General features: G+C 47.3%; 5 protein-coding genes across 5 annotated transcripts; 3 read left to right on the top strand and 2 right to left on the bottom strand.

Annotated features, from left to right (window-relative positions):
- Window positions 1-1,089: 1,089 nt before the first annotated feature.
- On the top strand, window positions 1,090-1,961 carry FIESC28_10682 (uncharacterized protein; the record flags this gene model as incomplete). Its single annotated transcript, XM_031164813.1, has 2 exons — window positions 1,090-1,330; window positions 1,384-1,961. The coding sequence occupies 2 exons, from the start codon at window positions 1,090-1,092 to the stop codon at window positions 1,959-1,961; spliced, it is 819 nt and encodes a 272-aa protein (XP_031011105.1).
- A 558-nt stretch (window positions 1,962-2,519) lies between these two features.
- On the bottom strand, window positions 2,520-4,274 carry FIESC28_10681 (uncharacterized protein; the record flags this gene model as incomplete). The annotated part of the gene is made up of 1 exon (XM_031164812.1): window positions 2,520-4,274. The coding sequence occupies one exon, from the start codon at window positions 4,272-4,274 to the stop codon at window positions 2,520-2,522; it is 1,755 nt and encodes a 584-aa protein (XP_031011104.1).
- A 1,737-nt stretch (window positions 4,275-6,011) lies between these two features.
- On the top strand, window positions 6,012-6,905 carry FIESC28_10680 (uncharacterized protein; the record flags this gene model as incomplete). Its single annotated transcript, XM_031164811.1, has 2 exons — window positions 6,012-6,213; window positions 6,268-6,905. 2 exons carry the CDS (start codon window positions 6,012-6,014, stop codon window positions 6,903-6,905), a joined length of 840 nt encoding a protein of 279 aa, XP_031011103.1.
- Window positions 6,906-7,610: 705 nt separating this feature from the next.
- FIESC28_10679 (uncharacterized protein) lies at window positions 7,611-8,165 on the top strand (the record flags this gene model as incomplete). The annotated part of the gene is made up of 3 exons (XM_031164810.1): window positions 7,611-7,728; window positions 7,779-7,986; window positions 8,048-8,165. The coding sequence occupies 3 exons, from the start codon at window positions 7,611-7,613 to the stop codon at window positions 8,163-8,165; spliced, it is 444 nt and encodes a 147-aa protein (XP_031011102.1).
- A 4,346-nt stretch (window positions 8,166-12,511) lies between these two features.
- Window positions 12,512-14,075, bottom strand: FIESC28_10678 (uncharacterized protein; the record flags this gene model as incomplete). Its single annotated transcript, XM_031164809.1, has 4 exons — window positions 12,512-13,207; window positions 13,254-13,655; window positions 13,706-13,720; window positions 13,770-14,075. The coding sequence occupies 4 exons, from the start codon at window positions 14,073-14,075 to the stop codon at window positions 12,512-12,514; spliced, it is 1,419 nt and encodes a 472-aa protein (XP_031011101.1).
- Between the last annotated feature and the right edge of the window lie 929 nt (window positions 14,076-15,004).

The following is a 15,004-nucleotide window of genomic DNA, read 5'->3' as shown; positions in this document are numbered from 1 at the left end:
TCTGTAGTTTCTAGTTGGTGGTTCATTTGAATTTTTTGAGGCTATTTAGCGAAGGAATCAGGTAGTGATCCTCTGCATGGAAATCCAACGTCGTTATCAGATCTCACATGTTATCCTATCGTAGCCCCCAGCTGTGATTCGCAGGGCATACCCTTCTAATCAATTCGAACCAGACATCTTACACTAGCCACCCCCAGCATCCCATATTGCTGACTATATCTCACTCATGATGAGGCTATCAAATATCGAAATGCCGATCGATGTCCGTCTTGGACAGGTTCGACATGTTATTAATCATTTCTCTGGAATGTTGATGAAACTGTAGGGTAAAACTCGTCAAGCTTTCCTGATTCGTCCAACAAAACCGAGTCACTGGTCAAAAACGCCCTACCCGTAGCCAAGCCCCGGTAGTCGGCGCCTACCAACTCCACTGTAACGCGAACCCCTGACCCTGATTAAGGCTGACTGGAGGCTGTCGGCGCCTAAACCGCCCTTTTCAGCTTAGAGTCTTTAAAAGCCCTGTAGATCGCAAAGGCGGTAATTGATCTTTTACCGTCTTCCAACATTGTCGATGACCTGCTTGCCAGGTTTGCTTTATGGCAAAAGTCTGCTACGGATCTCGCCTTTTACTAAAAACTGAGACCTATGTAAGCACTTGTTCGTCTCCTCGCCAATAACCACAGCCACTATCTTAGCTTCAATTTCCCATCTCACTCATTAGTGTCCGTTCACCATTAGCCCGTCAGCCCGTGATATTAATAATTCTAAAGGATCCGAGCTAGCATAAGAAAGCGGGACTGATAGTCATATCTTGGCTGTTTCACTGGATGGATTATACCAGCTCAACGCTAACACACACTATGAAGAGGGATCTTCGCCTGCTGGGGCTGGGTGCTCTCGAGAGACGATGAAACAGTAGACTTGCTTCTTAGGCAGAGGAAGAGTGCACTTTTCTCTCTTCCTCCCCTTCTTCTTGTCCCGTCCTTTGAGCGTTGTTTTGAGTGATAAACAAACGGCCTCGAAGTCCAGCGCCCTGAAGATCGCGAATATCTTATCCCGTTAGATATACCTGCTATCTATACCGACACGATGCACGCTCTTCTACCGCTCACCGTTCTTCTGAGCACTTTCGCCACCCGAGCGGTTGCTGACACCAGCTTCATCACTCCAGGAGGATCTGGTACTTCGGGATGGAAGAACAACCCATCTTACGATGTCGACGAGAGCATGAACGTTGAATGGCAGACGGATCTGGATATGACGAATCTTCTTCTCTGGCAGGACTATCCTTCTGCTGGTGGCGGCACCCAGTTCTTCATGGGATTGAAAGGTACGCGCTTCGAGTGGCTGCTCGGTAAGGGTAAACTAACCTTCAATGTTTAGAAAACACGACATCGACAAGTTTCATCTGGCAGGTCAGCTTCAATGGCTTCTCAACTGAAGTCAAAGACGGCGAGGATGCTGTCTTCCACTTCTCCCTCTTCAAGTCCGGCACAAACGATATCGTTGCGAACAGCCAGACTTTCAACGTCACTGTCCCCAAAGACGTAACGACCACGAGCGCAGCCTCGACCGTCGCACCAAGCCCTACACCTACCGGCGACGCCACCGAAACCACAACGGATGCCTCTGCCGAGACAACAACAGACGCTGCTGCATCTGAAGATAAGGGCATCTCTACTGGTGCCGTCGTTGGTATTGCGGTCGGTGCGACATTGGGAGGTATCGCTGTCCTAGGTGGCATTGGATTCCTTCTTTGGCGACATTTCCGCAAGGGCGCCGGTTCTGCTGCCGCGGCTGGAGGTTACGCCCCTCCTGCCGAGATGTCTACTGGACCTCAACACCAACCTGTGCAAGAATATTACAAGACTCCTGATCAGCAAGCACCTGCTGAGATGGCTGGTCAGCCGTGGATTCATCCTCAGCAAGGTTACACTGGTGGTCTGCACGAGGCACCTTAAATGCTTGAAAGAAGGGCCTATTTAGTGGTGGGATGAGTTATGGTGTATATAGAAGGGGATCTTTTTGCATGTTGGATACCAAAGCACGGAGTTGATTGCATTCAGCTATATACTTTTCTTGTAGTTACCCATTTCTATCAATGATATAAATATTTAATTTTTCACCTGCTCAATGTGATTCGACCATGGTATCTGTAATCGGGAATCGGTGGAGAGACCACTTATTATCAATGCCCTGCTGGGATGTAGCTCATCCACGATCCTATTATGAGGCTTAGCACAGAAACAGGGCTGTGTTGGTTCAATGCGGGATATATAAATTAGGAAACCCGTAAGCTTTCTTACACCGACCAAGGACCGAGCTCAGTATACCCACTCTCCTTGCCCTTCCTCGATTTCACTCAAACCTTATCATTGCCAATCTTTCTTTATGTCCTCTTTGATTGTACATGATGTCGTCACCAGCAATATCGTAGGTAGATATATTCAGTAGTTGATAGTTTGACCTATTTGTTCCTTAAAATAGCTAATTCTTTGGAAAGCTATGCGTTGTGCAAATTATCTGCAGTTTACTTTCTTCTTGGCAACAGTGGACCAACTTCCGTCAACACCCAACCGCTGGTAGGCCAACTGTTCGACAGAAGTACCACCAAAAGACAGGGAAAATGATCCCGTATGCTCGTCAGCCCTGACTGAAGTAGCTATCTTATTTCCAGGTAGAGCAACAACTCTGTTCGTTCCTTCAAGAATATCAAAAGCCGCCCGGGGCTTGGACGTCACCTTGACGTGGAATTGGCAGCCTCCTTTATTCTTGGCGCTTCGAACGTCCATGTGAATAGGATACGTATTCTTAGGAAGAGGTTGATCAAGAGATGTGAGATCCATGCTCATAGCATCGTCCGAGCCAAAGTAGATACATGACTCATCGAGAGTCATGCGGGTCGTGTAAATGGATCGATCACGCTCAGTGCTATTTCGCGCATGATGCACGTAGAAGAGCTCTGAACCTGGTGGTGTCCTGAGGGTTACATCTTGGGCACCAACTTTCTTGTTATGCTTGGCGGGAGAAGCGACAATACTGCCGTGTCCAGTCGAATAGATGGGAATTTCAGCATCAGGCTTCTGCGAGAGGATAGGATTGTTTGCGGATTTGCGGAATGGTCCGAAGGGAGACTTGGACGTAGCAAAGCCTACACCGTAGTTGGAGGCTTCATAGTTGTTGGCGCTGTATGTAAGTAGATAAACAGGCTTGCCGTCCTTTCCAGGTCTGGTAATTGTAGTGCTGCCTTCAGCCCAGCGACGATCCTTCTTAGTGCCGTTGTTCTTCTCATAATCGTCGACATGGTAGTTCTCCCACTCTTGGGGGTCAGCTCCGTAGGAGATAACGGTTTTCCAACCATCCTTGCGCGGAGGCGAACCGATCTCGCCAGTGCCATTGTAAGAAGTGATGTTTTGGGGAAGAGGTGGTGCATCTTTGGCGTGGATGTCCTTTTGGGATGATATGATCTCGGGCATGGTAGAAGCTTCAGGATCGTCCCACCATCCTCGCTCCATTTCCACGATGATGATATTGGATTCTTCGATGTACTTGCCCAACTTCTTGTCCCAGTTCCAATTTCGATAAGCATTTCGAGAAAGGTACAGATAGACCTTTCCATCTTTGTCAAAGAAGATGTTAACGTCGATGGTGGGGATGTAAGTACCCTTGGGTGCTGTTTCACCCTCCTCGAGACTCTGTGGGGGACGCATCTGCTTCTCATCCATGATGAGATTGACATCATGATAGTCCGGATCGAATGGATAATACTCGATTGGCTTTGGCTGGATCTCCCGGAATGGGCCCGTTGGTGATTTTGAAACCGCAACACCAATCTTACTCGGCTCCTCAAACTTCTCGTACCGGAAGTAATCCTTGGCCAAATCCTCCGTCAACCGTCCAGCAAAGAAGAAAAAGTACCACCCAGTCTTCTCATTGTAATAAGTCTCAGGAGCCCAGTACCAATCGCGTGCCCAACAAGCTTGGCCGCCTTCAATGCGGTTCATGTCATCATCGTAGCATGCTTTTAGGACGCCGCCAGGATGCTTGTGCCATGTTGACAGGTCGGGACTGCTATAGATGGCGAAGAGACTTCCTGGATCTGCGCCTTCGGTTGAGTAGGCAAAGTATTGGCCTGTTTTAGAGTCGTAAATCACATGAGGGTCTGCGCCAGGGTGGTTGGCTGAGTTGTGAAATTGGGGAGGTTTGGGATGGTTTGCGGCCAGTGATGATGCGCTGAGACAGGCAATGCCTACGAGGACACTGAGGAGCTGCATTTTGACAGCAATCAAAGCAAACCCTTTAGAAAAGGGAAAAAGAGAGAAGAGAAGACAGTGTTTATTGCCGATGAATTTTTAAACTATTTTATGATTGACGACATTCTTATTTCCCCTCATTAGACTAACCGCGCCAGTGAACGGAGGAGTGAGATCCTTGACTTTCTCGGTGTAACATAAAGCGAGGTCAAAACTACAACAATCTGAAGTTATCTCCAACCTCCCAATTGCACGTTAGATGTGATTGTTAACCGTTGAAGAGCCTCAATTAAAGATGATCATCATTGCAGCCATAAAAGCCTTTTTTTCGGCCCCAAACACCAGGTTGATCGAGCAATGGATCCACATTCCAGCCGCATCTCAAGCATGACGTTGATCTTCCCCACATTGGAGTTGGAATAGCCTAAATCGTTCCCCCTGCGCAGCCAAGATTACCGTTCTTTCACGAGTCAAGTTTCCTTGGAAGTTAAATATCTATATTCCAATATAGGCAAGGTAACGTCGTATTGTCAAAATGGCTCGTTAGTAATACTTCGGGATTATTTCTACCGTTATCCCTCGTGGCTGTTGCCCAGCCGAGGTCGGTTGGAACTCAAACTATCACATTCCGATCATCAGAGATTCTCAGGATAAAAGGACTTGTTTGCTCGGATGACCGGGGAACCGACTGAAATCTATCAAGGTTAAGCTGACAGGTTTTCTAAAAAGTTGAAAGATCTGCTATGATTCTACTCTGCCTTTTCGATGCGTAAAGGTGACCTCGTACACGAGCTTGATGACCCATGAATTATTCTGAACGAACTCGTCAACAGTCTTTAGTTTCTGGAGCAAAGTCTTAGATGCTTTCGGCTACGAGATCCAACTGACTCACTTGCTACCAGGTTTTCAGCAATAGGATCTTGAATGTCTTGGCCACCAAGCAAACAACCATCCTATTCTTAGCAGCCAAGATGGCAAACTCTGAATCTTCCGACAAACCCTCTTTCAACACGATCCTTGGAATGAAGAATTGGAAGTTTTCAACGCATAGCTATAATCTCAGCCGCAGTTCAAACCTACCGCGTAAATGTATTCGTCACCCGATCAACCACCCAGTGTCCATACTCTATAGTACGTACCTGCAGTACCGCGGGCCCTTCCGCATTCCAAACATGAGCTTGTCATCGTAAGTGAGTCAATGAACTGACGAGATGCTTGCGTGCTGAACACTCAATGGTGAAACCAAACGTCTTAACGAAAACGAATAACGAATAAAACGACTCTAGGACCTGCGTGTCTCAACCTTGGCAGCTTGCAGCTGGTATGGATCTACAAAACTATATCGAACCTATCACTACAAAAGAGTCCGCATTAGGTATCGTGTCAGCTATCGTTCGCAAACCTTCAACTTCCAAGACCAAAACCTGATTCGTCAGTGATACGCTTCCGGGTACTAGCTGACGTGTTACAGAGTCTTATTGGACCGTTCCTGCGTCCTTTCTTGGCTTCTTCTGAGTGTAATGCAGTATCTGCCTTGTATCAGCCGCCCGAAACCAACATTGCTTACTTTTCTATGATGCCTTGTCTGCAGCAAGCGGTTGAGCTGAGTCGTATGATCTTGAGGGAGAACCAGGAAATCATCTCATTATTATGAATAGGGGGTGTGTGTTGATAGAAGGAGAATTATAAAGGAAGCTGAGATAACTTGTGAAATTTGAAGAAGCACAACTCAATTCGAGTAAAAACGAAGAAAACAAAATGAGTTCATTTCAGATCTTGTCCCTTCTTGCAGCTGCTACTTCCGTTGTAGCTCTCGCTGGAACCCCCAATGTCTACGCTGGAACTCGTCGAGGTTCTTGCTACGGTGAAGCTTCGGCCGATGACACTTGCTGCTACCTCTCTCCAGCCAGACTGTTGCAGACGCAAGTCTGGGATACACGACCAGTTTCTGGGCCTTTTGGTAAGTTTAGACCCCAACCGCACGAAACGTCCACGACTAACAATGGATGTCTAGATTCATGGACCATTCATGGCCTCTGGCCCATCCATAACAATGGTTCCATCCCAACCGATTGCGATACCAACCGCACATACACAAACATCACACAGATTATGTATCACGCTGGAGCCGAAAGCACCATTGATGAGATGAACAAGATCTGGGAGTCTGCTGACGGCGATAAAGAGGACCTCTGGCAAGACCAATGGGTCTCCCACGGCACATGCTTCAGCAGCCTCAACCGCGAATGCTACGGCCGCCACTACGAAGAAGCCGAAGAGGCAGTTCCCTATTTCCAAAAAGCCGTTTCAATCTTCAAACGTCTCCCAACCTATGACTGGCTGCGCGACGCTGGCATCATTCCTTCTTATTCCATGTTCTACCACCTCTCCGATATCCAAGCTGCGCTGGAGCAACGGCATGGTTCTCGCGTATCACTTCGCTGCGCAGGACAACGACTTCATCAAATTGGGTATCACTTCAATGTTACGGGCACACTTCAGGATGGTTACTTTACTGATTCGGGTGCTATTGGCGATTGGGACGATTGTCCCGAGCTGGTGCTGTATGAGCCCAAAGGAGAGACCAAGAAGGCCATTTTTAAGTTTGAGACGTTTCATCCGCATACCGCTACGGATGTGGAGGATTTGTAGGATGGCTTGGGGAGGGAGTTAAGTTTAGAATAGTTTAGCTTAGTTTATAACCTTTTAATAAATTCCATCTTATCACATACCTGACTTTGAATTCCCATAGTGATGGCTGATCATGATTGGATATACAAGTCGCCCGGTTCTGATGCCCACTACCCGCGACCTAAAGTTTCCGGATCCGCGTAAACAGGTCTCGGATATAACGTTGCGGAAGTTGGAGGTGTTAAAGAGATAAGATAATCTAATCGAGTCAAGAAAGCTCAGTAGTAAATGGCAGCTCACCAGCATACCCCCATCTTAACCAAAACACTATGCACCATGACAATGCTGAACCACCTGTACTCAGCTAATTCACAATACACGTATAGACCACAATCCACCAGTCGGAACATTTGTCAACCATTCGTTTCATGAACAAAGCTTACGAGGCCACAAACATCCTTGCACGCAAAATACGACACTCGAGCCAAAGCTCGAGCCACTATCCCTGCTTGAATTATCCAAGGAGTAAGCGCTCCACTGCAAGAATCATGGGAAACTCTCCACTCTGACGAGTTTCGGAAACATTGCTTCAATTTCCTTGAAACAAAGGGATTCGTGTAGCTGGGTATAAAGACTGGGGGATCTTCGCAGCTAAGACTTCTTCCCCTATAATATTGTTATAAGCCTCTTGCCAAGATTTTAGTGCTCTATCTCGACAAATTCAGAATGTATCCTTTCGCTACTTTCACTTCTCTCCTCGCCATTGCTGGCGCTGTCAGTGCTACTCTTGAGCCTGCAAAGAGCAACACCAAGGGCCAATACCCCAAGAGCCCAGCATGCTCCCGTAAGACATCTACCATACAATGATTAACTAAGCTAACCAGAGTGACACAGCTTCCAAGACCTCCAACGCCATCCAGGCCGCGGAGTGCGCCTACAACACACGTGTCTCTGGCAAGCAGACCTTTGCTATTTTCAAAGTTGATCACCAGTATAACCAAAACAACGGTGCTCCCTACGGCACCTGTGAGGCTTATGAGTGTGATGCTCCTGCTACTGGAGACATGACTGCCGATGAGGACTACTGGACTTTCTTCTGGAAGTAAGTGACTTGCTGGTTTCCTTTTTCTCTCTTCCGTATGTTCACTGCTAACGTTCTTTAGCAACAATGGCGAGTCTTCTGGTGTTGGTACTACTTGCATCAAGGATCCCAACGATGGCACTTGCGGTTGCGAGAACTCAGATGGTACTTTTATTCCTGGTGGAAAGAACTGTGTTTAAGGGATGGCGAACGTCAGACATGCTTCTTGGATATAAACTTCTTTTACGTACATAACAGAGCTGTGTAGCATGGCATAAACTCAGCGCATCAACTTGGTTTATGCTGTGCCTCTCTTGCAATGAGATCTTTGCCCACAGACTTGACCGTCTCCAGATAATTTGCCAAGCACCTAATTTGCCAACCAGGAACCAAAGCCCAATACATCATCGAGCTCACCTACCATGCTACCATTATTGGAGTCGTTCTTTCTCTCAGAGTCATGAGCCAGGAAATATCGGCAACTCTAAACTCAATCCTTTGACTCGGACTTTCGTAGCGTAAAAGGCCTATATCCAATGTCTGGGAGTCATCTTCAATTTGCCTTCAGCAATGTTTCAAATTAAGAATAGGTGGAAGGTTACTGATGATATCTCATTGGTAAAGCCATATCGCTAATTTTCGGTAATAAATCCGAAAAGTCTTAGTGCTACTCCTCATGAGAAGATTAAAGGAGGCCGACTGCAGCAGGTAAGCTGCTAGGCTCCTTCACCCGCGATCGACAAGGCGATATGGATGCCCGTTTGAGACATTCTAACTTGATAGCGGCGTGGCAATCTTGAGCCCAACGTTCACCAAAACTCTGCGTGTAAGAACCCTACAAAAACCTGTCGTTGCGCCTCCTGGACTAGTAGCAGCCAGGATAGCGTCGTTTCATCGGTAGTCGACTGCACTGGCTCCGCTAAGGCGTCGATCATGCACCTCAAATTTGCGGGGAAGTGAAGGTCTCGAACAAGATTGGATAAATGGTCTGTTGGGCTGATTCTGTTGATAAGATTGGGATCAAGAACATCAAATCTCGGGCAGGGGGAGATGACGAAGTGAGGCTGTTTTTATGGGCAGGCAGGCAGGATAAGACGGCACATGTATCCTCTCGTCCATGTCTCTGATCCTGATTCACATTTGGAATATGATAGAAATGATCCTCGTAAGGCTTGGCCTAGACTAATGAATTCAAGCCGCTTGGCCTGTGCCACCTGTCATGGTGGATTTAAGATGCACCAAATGCCAAGTTGGACCAGGTGACAAGGTCCCATGAAGGTCAAGTCATCTTGGGATCGTCACTAGTCTCAGTTCTGGATGCCTCAGGGGAATCCACTCAATATGGAGACATTACTCACGGCACGAGCCGCACCCAAATTGGGACGAATTAGTGGACGAGACCTACCGAGTCAGCTTTATCAGGATGAGTATGCAGTACGCAGAGATGATTTGGTGGTGAAGAAGCAAGGAGATGTGTGTTGATCTCAATGAAGTGCAGCTCAGTGTTCTGCTATACCGAGGAGAAGCGAATTGTGGCTTGAGACCTACATGAGCCAACAGGGAGGCCATGGCGGTCCATTGCCGACAGCGGCCCGACAATCATTGGAGACTCAGACACCAATACAGTAATCTCAAGCTCGTCTTGAATCGTGACAGAAGAAATGCCAGCTAATTGAGGTTTTCTTTTGCTTTAGAGTCTTGTGATAGATACAAAGCGGTGAGGAAAGAAAGAGGTCACCCATAAAAGCCTTCTAGAAGACCACCGCGGAATATCACCTCCAAAGTTTCTGTGCCCAAACAAATCAGGAAACACCAAAATGAAATGCACAACACTCTCTAAACATTGGGCTGAAATCGCAAATGTCACTCCAAACTCTCCTTGACTCAGTCGCAAAGCCTCAGCCTCACCAGTGCCAAGACAGTTGGTCACCCAATGCGAGTTACCACCGTGTAGATCGAGAGGCCACAGACCGGGATCAATTGGCCCCCTCGCATTGTCTAGTGGTGCAGATCTCATGTGATTGATCAATTGGGATAGAAATTGCAAAGGAAAAAGAAACTCTGCTAGGGGTACGTACTGTAACTGACTGTTGGTTCTGTAACGGTTGATAGGCGGCACTTGATAAGGGTTGCCGGCGCGGGGAAAGGGGCCCGAGGTGCAGGGAATCTAGGTTTGGTGATGCTCAGTATCTATACTTTTTATAGACATCGATATTATATCATTTAAAAGTACACTATACCTTGACCTGTACAATGATGCAGCAGGCATAAGGAGGCTTGTAGATTACTTCCAATCATCAGCCCTGCGCTACATCTCCAGTCCGCGCGTGCCATACAGTAAAAACAGTATAGAGAATCTGCAATCCGAGACCCCAACACGTTGCTTTTTTACCCCCCAGAACCATGACGCCGTGTTTTTTTAATTGTTAGATCAATCCCTCGGTAGTAATTCCCATCCTTTTCTTATGCACCTCCCACCCCAAAACATGGAAAACATCTTCCGAGGTTCCTTACCCAAATGTTAACACAAAAGCTCACGACATGTCGGCATGATAACCCTCCTTTCTCCCCACTACAAAGCTCAGGAGGTTACCAGGGGTGATCTGGTCATCGCCTCTACAGCTCTGGGTTTTACCATCGGCTTTGGATGGCTTACCGTCTGGAAGGCCTGCAGGCAGTCGTTCCATATATATCAGCGCCATGGGAGGCGCGTGTTTAAAAATGGGTATATAATCATGGTCTGGCTGGAGTTGTTGGTCTGTACGGTATTTGCGGTCATTTGTATGTTGCATTTACTCGATGTTATACCCCCAAGGTGAGTCTTTCTTCCACGAGCACCAGATTCATGCTGACTCCTGCTTCTAGCTTTGCTTTCTATTTCGCTATTCGTAAGTAACATGCCTACTCAGTATAGGATATCGCTAACTTCTCACAGTCACTACATGGGCTCTTCAGGTACGGATACCACCGCCAGATTTCGAACTTCTCCATTAACTGTCTCAGGTCCAATTTCTCCTCCAAATCATCGTCAATCGCTGTGGAATCCTCCTCACCCACTCGAAAAGAGCCTACCACCTAAAGATCATCGTGGGAGTCCTCATAACCGCCGTTAATATTTCCGTCTATTGCATCTGGATTCCAGCGCGTCTTCAAATATCAGACCGATACGTCCACATCAACGAGTGGTGGGACCGATGCGAGAAAGTCATCTATCTCATCGTCGATGCGTGCTTGAACATTTATTTCATACACATTGTCCGGGTCAATCTTATTATACATGGGTTGACAAAGTACAAGAGGTTGACACATTTTAATATGTTTATTATTGGGTTTTCACTGAGCATGGATGTTCTTATCATTGCTATGATGAGTTTGAGAAATACCTTTGTGTAGGGCATCATCTATCCATCATCTCACTATGAAGCATACTGACTTTCGACAGATATATGCAATTTCACCCCCTGGCATATATCGTAAAACTACACATCGAAATGTCTATGGCCGACCTTATCGGCAAGATCGCCCGCGATAAACATTGCGGTATCATAGCAGATGGCACTTTCAGCAGCACGGTCAGCGATGGGATATATCATCTGGAACACCGACGCACTGAAGATAGCCAGACGATACTGACTGGACACGAAGAACACGGCAGCATATCGAAGCCCAGACGAATGTTGCGATCGTATTCGAGACGTGCTGGAGAATTCGAAAGGGAGTTCACAGAACCTTAACCCTGGATTTATAAAACTTCATTTCTAATAAAAAACATTGCAAAGTTATGAAAAGCTCTATCCTAGCCATCGTCATAGTTGGAGCCTCCGTTGTCTTGCAGTTGCCGAGTATATATCAAACTATCACGGAAGCATTGAAATCATAGTGCTTATGGAGACCTGCTCGGACTCCAAGCCCCGATTAGATCTTTGGAGTGCTCTACGGCTGCTTATCTGGAATATACTGTCAGACGTACAGTTTAAGATATAAGATCATGGATAGTTTCAGACTCTTTCTCTGTTGGTCGGCTTGGATGGTCTATCTGGGAGGCAAAAAGATCATCAGATGCCTGTCAGTCAGACTGGCAAAAGAAGGGCCTGACCGGGGATTGAACCCGGGACCTCTCGCAAACTTTAGTCCTCCTGTGAGAACTGAGATGTCACTCCCGAAGCAAGAATCATACCGCTAGACCATCAGGCCAGATACTAGATCCTAAAGGTATTAGTGCGGCCAAAACCAACATACTATATACTTTTCGCTGGCGAATATCGAGCGTGTCACTCTGCCCTAGGCCTTTATCGATGCAATGCCCTCATCTTGATCTCATCGATAGTTCAAACAGCTCATATCACAGTCTAGGCGCCATGCTGAGTTCTAAGGATAGCTACAAGTGAACGTTGAAAAACAGCCACTGTGAATATCAACATGTTGCCGGATATAAACTCTGAGCATGCTATATACAACTATTATCACGGGCTCGTTCTGCAATGCCCTCCACAAAACCACCCCTTGGGAGAGAGTTGGCAATATTCCTATACTCTGTTCCCTTCACTCAATCCTTCTTCTTACTAATCCTGGGTAAGCACAACCATAAGCCCAACAGCGCACTCAAGAACGCAAGGATGATAGGTTGAAGAGTCTTGACACCCTTGGCTTGAGCAATAGCACCGACAGCAAAAGGCAGGATCGCCGCTCCACTACCTCCAAAAGCGGCGGTAAATCCAATAGTACTAACATGCAAGTGCTTCGGGAGCATCTTGGTAGTAGCAACCACAACAGCGGGGAACAAGGGTCCCAAGAAGAAACCCTGGAAAGCTACCGTGATGGCAGAAACGTAGAAGCTTGGTACCAGCCAGAATATCAACTGCATAGCCATAGCTGCGGGCAGATACAAAGACACCGCAACCTTGACACCAAGTCGCGGCGTGACGAAGCCCAAGATGGCTCGACCAACTGCGAGACCTAGCCAAAAGCCCATGGAAGTCATACCTGCTGGGTAATTCTCAGCCTTTCGTACGCGGATCATAAATTGGACGATCCAGCCACCGACGGAAACCTCGACGCCGACGTAACACAGAAGGAATGCGGCGCAAAGCCAGGTCACACGAGCGAAGGGAAGTTTGAAGAGAGCTTCTTTCATGCCCTGGCTGTCTTCGTTACTTGCGTCCATGGTCTGGCGGTAGACCTCTGGGCCATTTGCCCAGAAAGCCCAGGAACAAGTGACGAGCTCAATAGCGGCCAGGCCGAGCTATTGTAGTTAGCTGTCAGCTCATAGATAATAAGATTCAGCTTACCATAACATAGTAAAAGGTATACCAGGGCAGGCCAGCCTTGGCTATCATATTCGTAGCAATCAAAGGACTAATGACACCACCAACGCCATAGAAAGCATGCAGGAAGCCGAGCGTCTCGTTGGCTTTGTCTAGGTTACCTACCCAGGCATTCCAAGCTGCATCGCCAATCCCGTTGCCAAACCCAGCAAGTGCATATGCAAGAACTAGGACAGGGTATGGAGGGTGGATGGCGATGATGATGTATGCAATAATATGACATAGACCGCAGGTAATGCCAATTCCTCGCTGACCAATTCGTCTGTGCAGTGTATTATTGAGGACAGCTGCGAAGATGTATCCGACAAAAGGAGATAGGAAAACGAGAGATACTACGATGTAGCTCAGGTTATAGTACTCCTCCAGCTGATCAATTGTTAGCGCATGTGCATATCAGTGAGGTAGCGGGCACATACATATGGGATCAAAGCCTGAGATAATGTTAGCTAATGAGAGAACAAATCTTACAGAATGACTTACACCATAGGCAGCATCATTAGCACCCGACGTCAAAAGACTCCAAAACGTGGCACCAGTCTTGAACATATTCTCACGGGGATACTTCCAGCTCTCAGCAATCTCCACTGGAGCTGTCTGTGCCGTCATACTCTCCAAGCCATTACCGCTACCATCTGAGAAATCTCCATTAGGGTGAGAACCAAGCCTCCGGGATTCATCAAAGAATTCTGAGCCTCTAGACTCCCGAACAGCGGCGACAGGGGGCTCATTGATTGCGCGAGACGTCAGCTCATACGAGCCAATGGTGGCTGTAGAGGATGCAGTCATAGTGGAGGATGCGACGTGACGAATGCTGACAAGACTGCGTCAGGAACGGAAGCTCTGTATAAAATTAGGTGTGACAGTTTTTAAACAGAAACATGAGAACAAAGAAGCTGAAACTAAAACTTTGAGAAACAGGAAACATGCAGCTTTTTAGAAGTTGGAAAGAATTGACGAAATGCTGTGGATCTATGGTCCCAGTCCGGATAATCATTCAGCACGAACGCTTGATCGACAGAATACGCGGAGAAGTTGCGAGTATAACCAGAAATGGAATAGATACACAGGAACAGCGACGGTTCAACGGTCCGTCATGGAAGAGCTTCGGTTAGACTGACTACCTAGAAAATCATGACAATTAATTTCTCCATTGCTCGGTTTCGGTCGAATTACCATGTCGTTCGTATATGTAGCCCAGCAAGGTAGGTCCGGTCCGTACGGAGCTGAGCACAAAGAGTCAGCACCTCATCCTTCTCCTCTCACATGCATATGTAGCATCCATAGCAACCATCATCATATAAGCGGCATCAGCAGTGCATCGGTATCGACATCGGCTGTGGCCAAGCTTTTACGACGCGTGGTAATTTAGGTACAAGAGGCGGAGGCAGGGGGGCTTAGTCTTAGGCTTAGATCCACTGTCCGTCACATCACAGTCAGCATGGACAAAACAGAATACCAGTAAGAAAGAGTCCAGACCTCCGTTGGCGTCTGGCTATTGGACTCTGTGGCTTTTTGCGTTCCCTCAGCTGCTTGGCCCACAATCCAATCACCATGATGCCAGCCCTACAGGAACCCGCGATGCTACCCAGAACCACAACTCAGCCCAGACGGTGCGATTGCAGATATGGGTTTAGTGCTGAATCTTTGCAAGGCTGATGCCGACGGGTAAATCTCTGAAGGTTCAACAAGGGTCTTTTTTTTTTTTCCTTTTCTTC

This window comes from Fusarium coffeatum (genome assembly GCF_003316985.1).
Source record: "Fusarium coffeatum strain FIESC_28 chromosome Unknown BRIP53273_contig_328, whole genome shotgun sequence".
Taxonomy (NCBI): domain Eukaryota; kingdom Fungi; phylum Ascomycota; class Sordariomycetes; order Hypocreales; family Nectriaceae; genus Fusarium; species Fusarium coffeatum.
This window is presented reverse-complemented; position numbering and strand designations above follow the sequence as displayed.